Below are 18,529 nucleotides of genomic sequence, written 5' to 3' on the forward strand. Positions count from 1 at the left end.
AAAATATAAACTAGAGTGCAATTACAATTGTTTAGTGGAATCAATTGTAATTAAATAGGGACTTGTGATAGTCAAGCCTATTTGGAACTAGTTTTTATTTTTTTTTTCATTTGGTTCCCTCACCAAGCTAATGTAAATTAACTAGGTCAAGCTTTTTATTTATTAAGCTGCTTGTTTTAATTTATTAAAATATATGCTAGAGAAAAACAGTACACGAGACGCATGTATAGGACATCGGGCTTGGGAACCCAAGCCCATACCAGACCAAGTAGGCGCCTAGACTGCATCTAACGACCCAGCCTAGGCCATGTGGTTGCAAGAGTAGTGGAGGCTGGGGTTTTTTCTAACTCTAACCGTCCACCACTGGTAGTCCCACATGGACTATTTTCCACCTTTACTAGTATGTTAAGCCTATAAATAGAGAAGCATGCAGCTCTCTAAAAACATTTTACAACTCCAATTTTTTTAGTATTTATTGAAAATGGAATATTCCTGAGTATTCTCAATAATAAGTTAAAAGTTTTGTAAAACAAGATAAAAGCTCACACTCTTAGTTATTCTTAGTTATTGGTGAGAAGACTCAAAGGTTATATAATCCTAAAAGGCAGCTCGTGATTTTTTTTGTAGAAACAAGAAGAAAACTTTGCCCAATAGCCAATGAGTGGTCGTACAACCAAGTACGTGGTTAATACATTTTGCAGTTAATTAAAATAGAGTCTTGCTATGCGATAGCCAAATTTTGGCAGCTTAGCGTAGGACATATATTAAAATAATAATAATAATAATAATAAAAAATTTTAGTTAAATTTTTATGAGTTAATATTTAGTTTATAATGTCTCAAAACTTATTTTTAGATTCAAAACTAAAACTTAGGGGTAAAAGGTTAACCCTTTAGGGATGTTATCACTCAAAAGGAATTCGATTATCCTAAATTTGGTGCTAATGCCTCAAATTTAGTGCTAATACCTTAAATTTGATGCTAATACCTCAAATTTGGATTCCCCTTTAATATCTATCTTCTTCAAATTTTTTTTTTTTTAAAGGATAAAATATCTGACGCTTGGCCGCCTCATGGCAGCTGTAAATCTCTATTCATTAAAATAACATAGTTTTTCACATGGTCTTATTAAAGTTCAATCCAGAATTGAATTTATTTTATTTTATTTTATTTTTAAAATTTTTTTTTTATTCTGCAATCATGTTTTTGCACTTATATTCCCAAGAGTGTCAAACCACACGCGAGTGCATCTAACGCGCTAAAGGAGGTTCCGACAAGTAAGTAAGACTCACAAAGGTGCGTGCAAGTGCATGGAATGCATGAGAGAAGCGGCAATGGACTTAGCCAACACATGTAATACTAGAATGGGCTGAAATTATGTAGATCCACCGATTTGGGGCTGACAAATTACTTTTGATGGTTGGTTGGCTAAAAAGAGGTACTGTGGTGGCGCGCTGAGATTCTGCCGATAGTATGGCAGCACGTGCGGTTGCCTATGATAACAGGTCTTCCACAAATTGATAGATCTATTATACCTTATAGACCTAATTCTAGTTTTAGATTTATAAAATTTAGTCCGAGAAAGATTGGGAAGAGATTGACAGCACAAACGGAGACACGTGACAGCGCGTTTGGATTACCTGAACAATAAGATCTTTGGAGAGAACGCCAAGAAAACATCAAAGACATTTGTTGAAGGCTACAAAAAAGTGCATTTGATACCTTGTAGAAATATATGATGAGAATAATAAAAAAAAAAGACGTATGGACTACATCTTGTATGTTGAAGTATTAAATTGTTATAAAACAATATTAAATAGATCTCTATTTATAAAGAAATAATGGATAGTGAACAAAAAACCCTAGACTAAGTAAAGTAGGAAATAAACCCTACAATGGAAAGGAATAGAATATAGAATATAGAATATAAATTATTCTAACATTATGATTATATAAATGTTATATCAACCAAAGGGACTAGATACATTAATTCTTCAAACAAGAACATGTTAACAAGAGGACCTAGATTCAACTTCTAAGCGAGCAGTAAACCATGGGTGAATTTCAATGAGAAAAATTATATATATAATTTAATTTTTCATTCTCTAGCTACGACTCCCTATCAGTAATTGGTTCTATCTTTTCCCCATTTCCATCAGGCAACCCAACCTTTAAAGACAGGTCTTTGTTACAACAAGTGACTGCAATGGCTTCTGGAGACAGTTGGGTAACAGGAGATTTTATAATGCCGTTGTCATATACCTCCTTATGACTTGCCGTTTCACTGCCAGATTTTACCTTTCCATTTTCTGCGGGTCTTTGTTGGCTTCCCATATCATTTTTGGCTAATGGTAAAGGCATTGTCTCTGCAAAGTGATAGAAAAACAACTGTTTCTTATTAGATTAGTAATAAAAATGAGTTTCTAGGATACAAACTTAACAAAGGACCCAACGTTTAAGAAATTCCTTGAACTCAAACCACTCAAAATCCAAAAGTTTTGACCGCTGGTCATACAGACACATACTCTCCACACATTCATTAATTCAGATACTACCATTTAAAAAAAAAAAAAAAAAAAAAACACCTATTTATATCAACAACAAGTGGAAGATCCACTCGAGTTAAAGGAGAGGACAGGGAGCAATTAAGTGACAAGCTCTCATTAATTTACAATACCCAATAAGCTGAATATTGGGCGTGCTTGCGTTTATAGGACTTCCAATTGATTTCATGAAGGAACTGAACCTTTTGGACCATGCTTCTTTAGCACTCAAGAAAACCCATATTCAAGATTCACAATAACAACTAAGGAATTGTAAAGTCTAGAAACTTACCCTGTATGCTGCCACAAGTTATGAGCCGGTTCAGAAAATCCCGGATCCCGGTCAGAACAAGCCTTTCCTGCTCTGCATAAAGTCTTGTGAAGACATGCCCATTAGATGACTTCTGACTCGTGTTTTGACCATGGCCCGCCACCCCATCTGGTGACCCAGCTGCCATAAATATTGTATCTGGTTCATCACACATCAATGCAAGCGTTCTAGGAGACATTGGCCTACCATCATCTATATTAGTTCCATCAGATCCCGAATCACTGGTTCCATCTCTGTCCACTTGATTCCAACTCAGACGGTCATCAGAAATTGCGTTCTGACTAATGTGTCCTTTTTTACCATCTCTGCTCTCTTGAGTGGATAAATCAATAGAAATTTCAACATTCTCCCCCTCTTTTTGCCTATCCAATTTGTCACTTTTTTCTGGAAATGTTAAAAATATACAGATTAAACAATAGAGGGGGGAGAGTGGGGGGAGGGAGATATGTAACCCCTTTTCAGTATGATATACTACTTTGCTATAACACAAACATACAGGTTGCTCACAAACAGATCTTTTAAATGCTTGTATTGACCAATTTTCCTACCTGTCCACTGTATGGTCGCCTCTGGAAAGAAAAATCAAAATGAAACTTTGAGATTTTTTCATTAAACTACAAAGGAATAAAACCAATGGTAAAAAAAAAAAAATGATGAGAAAAAAATATACTTGATGTTGGACTAAGATCCCAAAGAACAGATTGAAAGTAACCATGTTGTAGGATGTTATCGATTTGACATGTAAATCACTTATCCCAAGTTCAATATGAAAATACCACTCCGAAGTAATTTCTTAATTTCAAAGTTTTTGGGTTAATAATTTGGATTGTAAGATTCATTCCATAAATCATAATATATTCAGAACAAAAAAATTGGAAAACACAAAAAGGAAGAATATTGCAGGTATTGATGAGACACCATGGGGTGGGGGGTGGGTGGAGAACCCCTCCATTCTTGCAAGTACAAAGAAAAAAAAAATAAAGACAAGAAATCATGGGTAGTCTCAGACTAATCCTTTTCATAAGACTTTATAAGGAAACTCTACACTTACCCATCTCAATCTACCACCCAAGTTGCAATGTCCCTACGATCTTTCAATTTAGTTACTATACCCTATCAATCTTGCAATGTCCGCCCCAAAAATAACAAAAATACCCATAAAATAAAATTAAAAAATAAAATAAAGGACAAATAATACAGAAAACAGCAATATATATATATCGGAATAGACAGAAGTGATGCCTTATAAAAATCTTACCTAATTTTTTGTAAAATCTTATCAAACTTTTTTGTGTGTATATATATACACAGATATAGCAGAACTTCCATTTCCAACATAAGAGTAGAGTAAACACAATTGTAAAATATCAGCAAGGACTAGCAAAATATGGTAGAAGTTTTTTTGAAATCTACTAATCATAGAAAGGAAAACTACTTTATGGCAGTACTACCAAGTTTTGTAGACATAGAAACATATAATTATTTAGTCATCATAGCCATTTTGGTCAACTAAAAAGCTAAATGTTTGAAGCAACCTTAATTATAAACAAGCCAGTAAAAGTTCTATCTATTTCTGTGCTTTAATCACAACCTGCAAGTGTCTTTGTAGCTTTGTCTGAAAGTACGACGAAAAGTGAGCAAAGATCCTTAATGTCCTGTAGTTGGAGGATGCCGGCCAATGAAGATCTTCAACCATGAGAAGTTACGACAATTAGCTTGCGAAAAGAGATAAGAAAAATATCATTAAGTATGTGCAGAAAAGAGACAAAATATGCCTACCTGTACTTAAATTTTGAAGATAACAGAGATGAAGCCACAGAAGCTTTTAAATTATTTTCCTGACAAAGTTTTAAAAAAATAATTATTACATTTTGTTCACTGAGAAGATGGAGTAGCAAAAGGAAAAAAGGATAAAGAAAAAAAAAAAACCCAGGAATCTTATAGCAAATAAGATTAAAGAGAACTCTGAGAAAATCAGTAGTTCTTTCCACAGTTTGTTTCCAGAGAGAGAGAGACTAGGGCTTACAGCAAAATGAGAGTAAACAGGATGTTACAAAATCAAGTGTTCCTTTCTTTTTGATAAGTAAATAAACTTTAATAGATAAAATGCGTGAAAGAGGGGCTCAAACCTAGCACATGCGCAAGTTTTCTAGATCTTCTTAGTACTATTCCTTTCAAAAGAGTGCGACTACACAAAATCATATTTAAATTTGGAATACAGTCATAACGTACAGGAACTAGAATTACTTGACAAGAGAATTAAATGATTCAATAACTTATGTCCCTTCAAGTATCACTAATGATAAAAAATAAAAATAAAAATAGGTCTACAGATTCAAAGTTGCTAATCAAATGAGCCAAAAAAAAAAAGCACAAAAATTAAATATAGAATGAACATTCACTAAGGACCTACTGAACAGATAAAGATCAACCTATATAATCTCATATTCAAGGATCCTAAGAAAGTGTACCTGTTGACATTGTGGACTCGTGTGAATGGATTGATCTTTGGCTGCTATCCCAGAAAAGAGTTTCCCATATTTTCTCTTCTTGGATGCCAAAGGGATCCCATAACCGGAGGATCCAATGGCTCCACTAATGGCCGCATTGGCTGCCTGTTGGATGTAGATTGTTGTATTATGGTCCTCATGAAAGAGAGCGCTTCTTTCTTCACTTCCTTCAAAATTTTTGCAGCTCACACATTTACAGTTTTCAGAACACAAAATACTGGCTTGGAAGCACTCGCAGTACTTCTTGAGGCAGCCCGATTTCTTGCAGTGGCATCCTTTGCTGTGCTTTCCCACCACTGCTGAATCATCCTAGATTTTTTTTAAGACATAATCAATGCAATGCCAACTACAATTAATAAAGATTGTATGCTTGACTGGTTGACCTTAAAAAATACTGTTCTTTATAAAAATTAAGTTCATTTTGCTCAATGAATCAACACTTTGCCCTCCTTTTTATTTGTCTTTGCAGCGATACAAAATACACCCTTCAAAAAGCCAGATACTATGACCAAAAAGAAAAAAAAAAAAAGCTTTCTCTGAACAAGCCAAACCATTTGCTGGAAAAGGCAACATGTTGGTCTATTTGACTAACCCACGCAGTTCAATCTCAGTTGACTTTGCCATTTCAAGTTAACTTACAAAATAATTTTTAAACATCAGAAAGGAATTCCTAACTAAGAAAAAATCATTTATGACTTTATTTACACAAGTGCACAGCAAAGTGTCAACCTGACCTTTCAGAACGAAAAAAACATATGCCCTTCAGTTAAAGTTACAGAGCCAAGGCCCCCTTATTATAAGCGTAGTAGTATGATTACATCCGTTGTTCACATTGTAGGCTTGTAGCTTTTAGACAAGGAAAAGGTGTGACAAAGGAAGAATCTTGAATTTGCAAGACAAGACCTTCATTAGAAGTGTCCATTTTTCTACGTCTTTATGTCAAGACAATTAAATAGAGCACTCTTGCATGTTATAAAATCATGAGGCAAAATTTTAAATAGATCCTCATGTTGGAGTTCCAGAGAATTTAAAATGAAAATAAAAAATAATATCTGCACTTAATCTGGTTGATGGACTAAACATGATAGCTAAAACCGTTATAAAAATGTAGAGAGGACTAAACAGACCACTAAAAGCTACATGGAAAACTGTAATAAAAAAGAGAAAGGTTACACACACTCCCACTCCCCGACTTCCAAGTGCACACTCACCTGGCATTAAAAATCACTATTGGATCCAAAATCTAACAGTGATTCATCTAAAATCTAATGGTAATTTTTAGTACCACATCAGGGAGTATGAACTTGGGAGTATGGGAGTGGGAATATGAATAGCATTTCTCAATAAAAAAAAATCAAGTGCAAAATCTCTGCATAGATTCACGTACATGACATTTCTAGTATATATCAAACTACTTTAGAAAGGTACTCCTGTCAACATTTGATTCAGTTAAAGCCAATGGAAGAGCACTGATCAAGCAATCTATTGCACAAGTTGGAATCAGAGTATGTACCATACTACCCCGAGATCGACGAGGACTACACGCGATCTTAGGCCTGAATGCAAATGGATTACGCTCTAAGGTTGCAACAACTGCCTCCTGCCTAGCAGCCTCATTCTCCACATTATTCTGACAACTTATGCAGTTGCAATTATCACAATAAATTCCAGCAGAGAAGCACTCACAATACCTAACAATTGTGAAAATTTACTACTTTAAAATTAGTAGGAAGAAAAAATGATGCACCACATATATAAGGCATGAAAGCTAAAAAGTTGTCAACAATAAATCACTAAGACTCCAAGAAGTTGCCCTCCTTTAAATTATGTATTGGAAAGTGGATTCAGAAACTCAACATTATTTACAACTAAACTCATTCAAAGACACATTTGAAAAAAAAAAAAAAAAAAAAAGATCACATGTAGGAGAGGAATAGAGGTGGTTTTCCACCCATGGGTAAGTGGAAAACTTGATTACAACTCCATGGGCGTTCTGTGAATGTATGTGTCCTTCTAAGAAGTCTTGGCTTGTATCATTTCATTTCCATTTTAATGGACCACTAAAAACTCTATCATAGTGAAAGATAAGAAAAAGGTGCCCTTTTTAGCAGGGGAAGGGGGACGGGGAATAAGAGAGAGAGAGAGAGGAGATGGTGAAGATCGAGGCGGAAAATCACTACAAAACCCTTTACTCTCATGCATATGATACTTCAAGAAAGGGAACTTGTATAGACATTATATATTCTGACTTGTGTCATGCCACTGTTGAGCAATTTTGCATCTATCCCACTTTTAATCACAAGAACAACTTAATATAGAAAGAGGGCATAATCACAAGAATCAAAGCTACCAACAAGTGTATGTCAAGCTAAAAATGCGTACTTACAGCTTCAAGCATTGAGAACTTTTGCAATTACATTGCTTTTTTTTCTTTGGAGTGCCGTCTTTGGCCTCAATGTTAGCCCGCGGTCTCGATGTAGGGGACTCTTGCTTACTGAAGAAAAAGAAACATGTACAAAGGTTAAAAGAACAAGATAATACAACTGAACTTCATAATTGTATGAAAAGTTTCCATGAAGAAGCAAAGCCATACATAATTAAAAGCATGTACACACAAAAAATGCGAAGAACTGGGCAGTTCATATCGTATAGGTTAAAGAAGAAAGTCACATCATATAGATTAAGTTTTTTACTAACAAAAATGTGAACGATTGGGTAGGTCAATTATCTTCAGTGCTTGAAGTAAAATAAATCCCGTGTAGGGTGGTGAGAAGACTTGCTCTCGCTGCTGGATCTATGCCCAACGAGAAGGGAGCAATAATAACATTTTCATGACAGGTAATAAAGCTACTACTAGTGCACCTGGGCGATGAACAGGATTTCACGAGCAGGGTTGAAAACCACCTGCTTTCTCTCCCTCTTGAGGTTTTAGCTCATTTGATGCACAGATCATATGGTTAATTTTAAATTTTTTTGAAAAATTAATCATTCTCTTCAAAGATTTCTCGAAATATCATAAAAAGATTTTTTTTTTTTTTCTTTACATCTACTAGCTGCCATCTGCCACAAAAAGACCTTGCCAAATTCTTGCTCAGTACCGAAACATCTTTTGCAACAGTTGATTGACATGTAGTAAGGTTCTCGAAATTATTAATTATTGACTTTCATCATAATAATATATCTGAATCTTACAGATGACATGCTTATGAATGTAGTAGATACTCCATAGCAATCACTTTTACCATATAAACATACCATACCTATTTTGGATAATTTTCTATTCACAAAATAAAATTTTTGGTTGAAATCAAAATCTCTATCTTCGAAGTTTTAGGTGGCATAATTTACGATCTCCAACATCAACATTGACATTAATAGATCCCATTATTGTATCAACGCAACCATAGAAAACCAAATCTTGAGCATAGATGAATGAAATAACTATTCATATTGATTGAATTTTTAAACTAGAAGACTCTACTCCCAAACCAAATCTAAAATTACTTATTTGGAAAAATAAAAATAAAAATTTAACAGACTATAAATATTCCATGAAAGACTTACGCAGCTTGCAATGTTGGTGGCGAAAGTTTATACATTGGATGGGACCGGTTCACCATCGGCCCTAGCTGCGGCCGCCCTTGTAATTGCGGCAGCAGTGGCTGCTGCTGCAATTGTAGCGGTGAACGAGGCTGCTGTGGCTGTGGCTGTGGCTGCGGCTGCAGCTGCAGCTGCGAGTGTTCCGGCGATTTTATTTGCGGTTCTGGATGCCTACGTGACTCTAACTGCGAATGCGATTGTGTCTGAGACTCAGATTCTAACTGTTTCTGCGCGTCTTGGCATTCCGGCAAAGCCACATTCGCCAAGCCCCTATAAGCGCCTGTGAAATCCAATTGCCTCGCTAATTTTTTCGGTTGAAAATCCGAATTCTTCTCGTCCTGCTCCATTTCCTTTTCAAATAAAATTATTAAAAATATAAATCCGAATCTATTTAATCGAATACACAATTCACTTTGTTAAAATTCGGAAACAAATTTAATACTTAGAACATTGACATTGAAACGATGAAACGCCACCGTTTTCTAGTCCAATTGTCGCCGGAAACGAACGCACGCGCCCGGAATCCTCTGGCCACGGGACTGACAGGAAAACAGTGTCGTTTTCGAGTTCCTGTTAGGGCCAGAATCTAAGACGCGTCGCCGGCGATAGGCGACTTGGATCGGAATCGTAAGCCGTGGAGTCGTACGGTCGTCGGTGAAGAGAGCTAACGAGACGCTTTGCAGCTTCGGCAGTAGCTAAGGCTTTTTTCCTCTCAGCCTGCTTTCTCTCCCTCTCCAGGTTTTGAAAAATTGAATTTGGATGAAATTAGAGGGTTCGATGAGAATATTGGGCGATTGGACGGACGAAATTGAAAGGAATATTTAACGGCTGAGATTCGGTTAAAGAGGAATGAACTGTCTGCAGCCGTTGGATTGGGAGACATAGGTTTTTCCCTGGGAAAGTGACGTGAGTGGATTTTGGCGGTAATCCAGTCTAAAAGGGTGGTGGGTTTTGGTTTGTTGTAAACGTGTACGGTTGCGTTAGATTCTGACTTGACCTGGAGTATGAATCAACGGACGATATTTGAAAGTATGGATATCTACGAAAGTACGTGCGATTTCGCAAGGCACTTTTTGATGGATACAAGGACTCCTTTTGTTTTTGTGAAAAAGAGAACACGAAAATATAATGATCATGACCATTTTGAATGGATTCAAGTTTTGACCGGACCAAAAATATGACTAAGATATTTTCTTATTTAAAGAAATTTCATAATAGCTTCATTTATCATTTTCTTACATTATTTAAATATTTTTTAAAATTAAATGTTAGAGGAAAGAAAAGCCATTTTAAATATTATTTCAAATAAATGATATAAGAAAAAGAAAGACTTTTTATATTAAAATAATATTAATGGCACTTTTGCTTCCGTCGGTTTTTTCTTTTGTTTTGTTTTGTTTGTTTGTTTAGAGTACTAGCATCTAGCGACAGACACCTTATAGCCCATTTCCTTCACTATGTCAATTTCCCTATATGTTTCCTAAACCCTTGGGTAGCTACAGTGCTACCTAGTGTAATAGGGTTGTAATCGAGCTGAGCTGAGCCGAGCTATAGAATTTCAAAACTAGCTTGTTTAAAAGGATGCTTATTCGAGCCGAGCTATGAAATATGTATTCAAGCTTAGCTCGTTGGAAGTTTGAGCTATGCTATTAAAGTTTTTAATGTATGATCCCAGCGAAGCTCAAACCTGAATTTTTGAATGCCTATACATTTATCTATAATATAAATGTATCATACATAGACATATTATGCAATATAGCATATAACTATAGTCTATAGGTACCAAATTAACAATATGTCATTATATATAAGTAGATATTAGAAACTATATGTATAATGTGACCAAGTTATAAGTATAGTATACTATGTATAACAAATTAACTATAGTACAAGTATAGTATATAATTATACTTGAAAAAAAACAAGAAGCTAATTTGACTATTTTGTTGGAGATGAAGAATGGCTATGAGCCATTTGGCTACTCTCTTAGAGATGCTCTACTAGTTAGTATGTTAATATTAATATATAATACACAAATATATAATAACATAAATAGCATACATAGAAATATTGAGTAACATGTAGTCAATTATATTTACTAAGTTACTTATTTAATTAGTATATATTAATTAACTAGATAATATGTTAGTTTATGAGCTAACTAGTTAGTATGTTAACTACTACACACATATATAAATATTAAGTAACATATATAATACATAGTACTTACTCACTAATATATATACTTAATATAACAAATTTTTAGTAATATATTAATATATATTTTATAGAGAAGTGTTAGAGAAACAAATGAACCAAAAAAAATTTCCAAACTGATGTGGCAAGCTTTTTTTATGAAAAAAATCGCTTTCTCTCTCCCCTGTTTGCCACCCACCAATTGTCACGTCAGTTTGACAATTTTTCTCGGTTCATTTGTTTGACTCCTTAGTACTTCTCTCTCTCTCTCTCTCTCTCTCTTTCTCTATATATATATAACGAGCTAAGCTCGCGAGCCCTTATTGAGTTTTTTGAGCAAGTCAGGTATGTATTATTTACTAATCGAGTAGGTTCCTACAGTAATGAGCGGATTTGTACAAAATTGAGCTTGAGTTCAGGTTGAGCAAAACTGAACAAGTATAGAGTGGGATGTCGAACAAACTGATTTATTTACGGCCATAGGTAGCACTATAGCTACCCAATGGTTTGTATAATAATAATAATTAAAAAAAAAAAGGCATCTTTGTCCTCTCTCCTTCACGAGTCCCCATTTCCATTTTCATTTTCCTTCCATATGAAATTCCTACCCTTTCACTCAGACAAAAAAGAGTGCCATCATCTTCATTCTTCATTTTGCATAGCGGAAGTGAGAGAGAGGAGGAGAAGCAGATCTCGATCATCTTGTCATCTAGATCATTGTCATCTTGTGATTGGTAGTGGCATGAATCCCAATGATTTTTATATCTGTGTTGACATTTAAATTTTGTAATGAATATATGTTATATTCACTAATTAAATGATTTGAACATATGACATATAAAATGTCTTTTACATGCTTATTACCAAGTTCATCATATTTATTATGCATGTGAAAGGTCCTAGAATTACATTGAATATGGCTATGGGTGTGAGTAACATGGTTATCCCACAAGGTGTTAGTCCATAATCCTTGTATCGTTAAATGTATAAAGTTCGCAGTCAGTAGATGGAACTAAGCATTCCATTTTAAGTAATACTGTTACACATCGAATCTTGGTGATCTACTTTGATCAAGCGAAGCGGTGACTTCGGATTGATGTGTAGGTGCCGAGACCCTAAGGCATTGAACGGACCAAGAAGTCGTCTTTTTATAAAGATATTGTCTATTAGGAAAAGACAATAACTCCTTAAAAAACAACTTACGACTTTGATTATAAATTCTGATGAAATTGTGGACTCAGATGTTTCATGTAGGTTGTTTTGATATATCAAAGAGTGAGACCTATCATCGATTGAAATAACCTCAATACATTGGGTAATCACATGAAACATTGTAGGAAAGCCATTTCCAAGAGGGAATCCAAAATCCTTTATCGGTGAACAAAGAGATAAGAAATTTTTCATTGAGATAGATTTTATAGTTACTATTCTTAGAGTCTCCGGTCGGGACATTTTGGTTGGCATACCAAAATATACATGTGTTTTCCACATGTATGATAATAATGTAAAATCAGTGATTCAAGGATAAAGAGGTAGAAAATTAAGTAGCAATATCCTTCATGGAATATTTCATGGAAGAATCATAAGTCAACATTAAGTAAGTCAAATGGATTATGTTGTGCAAATTTATTTAACTCGCAAGTGCACAAATCAATTGTAGTTTAATGGATTGTAAGTGCGAGGTCGAACCCACAGAGAATTGTATTTTTGAAAGAGAAATTTAAATCTAAACTAATTAAATTCTAACCTAGTTCCAAAAGGGTTATGAATTTTGGTTTTAAAAATTAAAAGATAAACATAAACTAAATTAAATAAAACAAAAGGTAAAGACTAAGGTTTAGGAATCCACACTCACCGAATCATAACAACATACTCCATATTCATCAATATTTATCCGAACTTCTCACAATTTAAATCTTATGTATGTTTTACTATGCTTTAAAGAATTAATCAAAACCATCTCATTTATCCATTCATTGACTAAATCACAAAAGGAATCCAAATTCAATTGAAACACCAAATGTATCCGTAGAAAAAACTACAAGGAATATCCAATTTTTATGAGTTAAAAACCAAGCAATCAATCATATGAAATTATCTCAAATCATCACATGTATCCTTGAATCACAAGAGATACCTAAGAATCACTCCACACATTGATTAGAAGTAAAACAATTGAAATACAAAACTCAATAAAATCGGATAAATAAAGACTTACAAAAAAGTGATGTCATTCTTCATCGCTGAGGCTTCATCCCCAACCTTAGTTGGGAATTTAGCTCCACATAAAAAATAAAATCTAAACCTAAACCTAAACCTAAAGAAAAACTAAACAAAAGAATTTTGCTCTCTAGGATTTTGTATCTTTTCTTGAATGCAAAGAAGTCTATTTATAGGCTTAGGAAAGTCCTAAAAACCATATTAAACCTAGATAATTCGGAGGTCTGTCTCCCAGTCAAAATAGAAGTCTGAAATTGGAATATGATTCGTCCAAATTTGTGACCTTTTATTGCGGGGAGATTTTGGCATAGTAACCGTCCGAATTAGGAAAATCTTATTTCACAATGAATTGTAGTATTTTGAGTTAGCTTTCCAATGCCGCTCAAATCACTTCAATCCGATATTTGAGTAGAAAGTTATAGTCAAAATACTGAGATGTGTACAGAATCTGAATTTAAATCCGATTCGAAATCTTATCCAATCTATCTTTAATCCAATCTGATCTTTAATCCGATTTAACCTTTTTCTTGGATTTGGTTGATCTTAACCACATCATCTAGGTCCTCTCAAAGTATGCTTTCTTCCAAACTTTGCATTTTTTCCTTTAAATCTGTAGTTTTTCTTTAATGACCTACAAAACACTAAAAACACAAAACTAACACAAAATATTAAATAACGACACAACTAAAAGATTAACTAATGTAAATAAAGGGTTCCAAATATGCAATATTTGGCACTTATCAAACACCCCCAAACTTACATTTTGCTAGTCCCTTAGCAAAACAAAACGAAAAATAAAATGAAAGTAAGAAACATAAATCCTCTTTCGTGGGAGAGACGATTACATTTAGCATATGCAACAAGCCTTTTAAACCCCTAGGCATCCCTAATGGACGAGTGAAGTCTCGTGAGGGCTTAACAGGAAAGATACCCACAAACATTGTGCACTATGTTGTTAACAAGAAAGAAGTTTCACATAAACCATGGTTCTTATTCATGAGCAAGTTTAAAAAGACAAACACCATTATAACAGTCAAAAATGAAATCCATAATCAAATCACTCATAAATGGACAATTGAGAAATCATATGTTCTGAAAAGTGTAAAGTGTAATTAGCATACAATCATGAAGTTTTCAGTTTAAACTCAAGACAAGTTCCATAAAATTTGTAAAAATCTCTATCAAATGAAATAACCAAGGCAAGATATGCATATATATAGTCTCTGCAATGTCTAACTCTCTTAAGCTGTCTAATTGACCCATGTAATAAGTGTTAAGCCAATGACTCCCAAGCCAGGTGGTTTTAGTGCACTAGATGTAGAACCATCCCTAAGGGCTTATTAACTTAAGTCAAAAAGGCTACGAAGTCAGATTAGCCATATCATAAATCAACACTGAACTTCACATCTTTTGACGCGAACACTCAATGCTTAATGAGGCAAGAGGTCCGGTTACTCAGAGAAAAACTCAACATGATCTTTCTTTTCTTTTTCCTTCTTTTTTTTTTTTTAATTTTTTTTTTTTTGATTTTTATATCTTGCAAGCCAATGGTTATTCATCAATAGGTCATCCAACAAATCTCAAAGAGAACAAGCTTAAGCTCAAACATCATACCTCACAGAAAACATGCTAATGTGCTTATAAAAATTTATCTCAAAACAAGTGAAATCTCTTTTACCCAAAAATAAGTCAAAGGACTCAGACTTCAAATGACATAATGATGTGTTCAACCCTTTAAGCAAGCTAATGAAATGTAAATCACAGTTACAGTTTAACTCAAACTTGACAACAACATAGCATAATTTTTTTTTTTTTTCAATTTTTTTTTAACACAAAAAGACAAATAAAATTAAACAAATAAGAACAAAAATAAATAGACAAAGTGTTTTTTCATACCCCCAAACTTGAATTACACATTACCCTCAATGTGTAGTATAGAAATACATTACCGGAAGTAAGGAAATCTGAGTGTGAACAAGGCTAGGGCGTCCCCCAAACTTAAACACCAAAACACCTGTCAACAAAAACTAACAGCAGTATTTTTTTCATAGAAACAATATCAAAAGATTAATTGCTGTTAGAAACAAAAACAAATAAAATTAACATGTAATGAAAAAGGAAAGAAAGAATTTTTGGAGTGAAGTGCAGAAAATAAACTGGAGGAGAAAACTTTACAGCGCTTCCCCCTATCATGCGGATGTCCAACCAATCCCTTCCACCCCTTCTTCTTCAAAACTTCATACCCATCTGGAAGGATATTTCGCCATCTTATGCAGAATTTCTTGCTTCGAAGGATTTTCTTAGGAAAGTGGTTCCTAGATTTGTGTGCTTGTGTGCACAAGTCCTTGAGTATCTTGACATAAGATGGCTCTTTGAGACATTCAGGCGATAAAGCTTTGGGCTCTTGATATGTCTCAAGATGGACAGTGATGCAGGCAGGAGCTTCAATACTCACTTCCATGTCACTGGGCAGATTAGGATCCACTGGGGGCTCACTATTTTCATGGTGCTCAACTTGCTCATCTTTCTCTTCCTCCTCTTTGTTATCCACAATTTCATCACTCTCAAGTGTGATGGTGACTTGGGCATGCTCATGATAAGAATTTTCAGAATCATCCTCATCAATCATGTTGTACCTTTCAGCCATCAGCTGACTTTGAAGCTGTTCTTCCTCTATTCTGTTGAAATCAGCAACTAGATGACCAATCTGTCCTTCTATCTTCATCATGGCCTGCTTAAGTTCTTGTATGTCTATGCCATTAGCCATGTTGGAATTCCTCAGCTCCTGTACAGCTTGATTGGTAAAACCTTTTAGCTCTTGTATAGCTTGGGAGTTGGAATTCTTGAGCTCTTGTATAGCTTGGGAGTTGGACTGGTCGACTTTTTCTATTAATGTTTTCATCATGTCTTCTAGTGATGACTGTGGTGCAGGTTGTGGCACTTGAGAGGTAGACTGATAAATAGGAGGTTGAGCTCGATGATCGAACTGTGGATATTTTGAATGGTGCAATTCATCAAATTGGTGAGCATAATTTCCTGTAACCTGAGCTGACCACGAGAAATCAGATTGGTTGCTCCATTCCGGGTTGTAATAATTGGAATTTGAATCATACCTTGGATTGGAGAAATTGGTGTTCATTTGCTCATATGGAAAATTAGAAGCTTGCCCCCAGGATGGACAATCACTATAATGATGATAAGGATTGGAGCAGTATGAACATGGCTCATGTGGGTAAAAATTTTGAGGGTAGTTAGTAGGAGCTGGTGTCCTATAACTAGGAGAGACATTAAAATCATTAAAATGAAAATTCATGCTTCTCCCTCACTTTTTAGCATGCAGATTTCCCACATAAAACATTAACCATTTTATTTTATTTTAAATAAAATAAAATTAAAAAGAAAAATGACTAACTAACAAAAAATAAAATAAAACTAAAATTTAAAAACTCACAAAAAGGACCAAAAATAAATTTTTGGCAAAGATCTACGGAACTGCTGCCTTTGCTGTGGGTGCACTCGATCGTGCTGATGTGCGGAAGGTGCTGTGGCAGAACTGTAAAACAAGCCAAACAAAACAAAAAACAACAAGAAATTTTTTTTTTATTATTTATTTATTAGTAACACGAATAAAACAAAACAAATTGCAGAAAAATAAAATCCTAATTATAACTAGTAGAAGAATAAAGCTAATTTAGAAATAAATTGGATTCAAAAATTGAACAATTCCCCGGCAATGGCGCCAAAGACTTGTTGTGTAAATTTATTTAACTCGCAAGTGCACGAATCAATTGTAGTTTAATGGATTGCAAGTGCGAGGTCGAACCTACAGAGAATTGTATTTTTGAAAAAGAAATTTAAATCTAAACTAATTAAATCCTAACCTAGTTCCAAAAGGGTTTTGAATTTTGGTTTTAAAAATTAAAAGATAAACATAAACTAAATTAAATAAAACAAAAGGTAAAGACTAAGGTTTAGGAATCCACACTCACCGAATCATAACAACATACTCCATATTCATCAATATTTATCCGAAGTTCTCTCAATTTAAATCTTATGTATGTTTTACTATGCTTCAAAGAATTAATCAAAACCATCCCATGTATCAATTCATTGACCAAATCACAAAAGGAATCTAAATTCAATTGAAACACCAAATGTATCCGTAGAAAAAACTACAAGGGATATCCAATTTTTATGAGTTAAAAACCAAGCAATCAATCATATGAAATTATCTCAAATCATCACATGTATCCTTGAATCACAAGAGATATCCAAGAATCAGTCCACATATTGATTAGAAGTAAAACAATTGAAATACAAAACTCAATAAAATCAGATAAATAAAGACTTACATAAAAGTGATGTCATTCTTCATTGGTGAGGCTTCATCCCCAACCTTAGTTGGGAATTTAGTTCCACATAAAAAATAAAATCTAAACCTAAACCTAAACCTAAAGAAAAACTAAACAAAAGAATTTTGCTCTCTAGGATTGTGTATCTTTCCTTGAATGCAAAGAAGTCTGTTTATAGGCTTAGGAAAGTCCTAAAAACCGTATTAAACCTAGATAATTCGGAGGTCTGTCTCCCAGTCAAAATAGAAGTCTGAAATCGGAATAGGATTCGTCCAGATTTGTGACCTTTTATTGCGGGGTGATTTTGGCATAGTAATCGTCCGAATTTGGAAAATCTTATTTCACAATGAATTGTAGTATTTTGAGTTAGCTTTCCAATCTATCTTTAATCCAATCTGATCTTTAATCTGATTTAACCTTTTTCTTGGATTCGGTTGATCTTAACCACATCATCTAGGTCTTCTCAATGTATGCTTTCTTCCAAACTTTGCATTTTTCCCTTTAAATCTGTAGTTTTTCTTTAATGACCTACAAAACATTAAAAACACAAAACTAACACAAAATATTAAATAACGACACAGCTAAAGGATTAACTAATGTAAATAAAGGGTTTCAAATATGCAATATTTGGCACTTATCAGATTAATTGTTTAATCAAAAATATTTATTGGAGTACAGTTACAATTATTTAGTGGAATTAATTGTGATTAAAATATTGTAGCGTAATAAATGTCTGGGAGACATGGTTACGAGCATATTTAAGCCAATAATATTTTTT

At 34.1% G+C, this 18,529-nt stretch overlaps 1 protein-coding gene across 5 annotated transcripts; it reads right to left on the reverse strand.

Moving 5' to 3' along the window:
- Window positions 1-1,877: 1,877 nt before the first annotated feature.
- LOC132189681 (protein tesmin/TSO1-like CXC 5) lies at window positions 1,878-9,700 on the reverse strand. Of its 5 annotated transcripts, none has more exons than XM_059604447.1 (10): window positions 9,460-9,700; window positions 8,948-9,333; window positions 7,770-7,877; window positions 6,897-7,074; window positions 5,345-5,692; window positions 4,653-4,711; window positions 4,465-4,559; window positions 3,422-3,442; window positions 2,835-3,257; window positions 1,878-2,365 (listed from the first exon to the last, which is right to left on the reverse strand). In XM_059604447.1, the coding sequence occupies exons 2-10, from the start codon at window positions 9,328-9,330 to the stop codon at window positions 2,109-2,111; spliced, it is 1,872 nt and encodes a 623-aa protein (XP_059460430.1). In that variant the 5' UTR covers window positions 9,331-9,333; window positions 9,460-9,700; the 3' UTR covers window positions 1,878-2,108. The 5 variants fall into 5 exon arrangements, with proteins under 5 accessions (XP_059460430.1, XP_059460429.1, XP_059460428.1 ...); XM_059604445.1 differs by having other exon boundaries at window positions 1,879-2,365; window positions 9,426-9,700; XM_059604444.1 differs by having other exon boundaries at window positions 2,250-2,387; window positions 9,426-9,700.
- Window positions 9,701-18,529: the final 8,829 nt, after the last annotated feature.

This window comes from Corylus avellana, chromosome ca8 (assembly GCF_901000735.1).
Source record: "Corylus avellana chromosome ca8, CavTom2PMs-1.0".
Classification (NCBI taxonomy): domain Eukaryota; kingdom Viridiplantae; phylum Streptophyta; class Magnoliopsida; order Fagales; family Betulaceae; genus Corylus; species Corylus avellana.

What these genes read in the sequence shown, in the direction of transcription:
- LOC132189681 (XM_059604447.1), bottom strand. Translation starts at nt 9,330, where the DNA reads ATGGAGCAGGACGAGAAGAATTCGGATTTTCAACCGAAAAAATTAGCG. An exon ending in AGTTCTCAATGCTTGAAGCT is followed by an intron (nt 7,075 to 7,769) that starts GTAAGTACGCAT and finishes CACAATTGTTAG; the next exon opens with GTATTGTGAGTGCTTCTCTG. An exon ending in AGCTACAAAGACACTTGCAG is followed by an intron (nt 3,443 to 4,464) that starts GTTGTGATTAAA and finishes TTTTCTTTCCAG; the next exon opens with AGGCGACCATACAGTGGACA.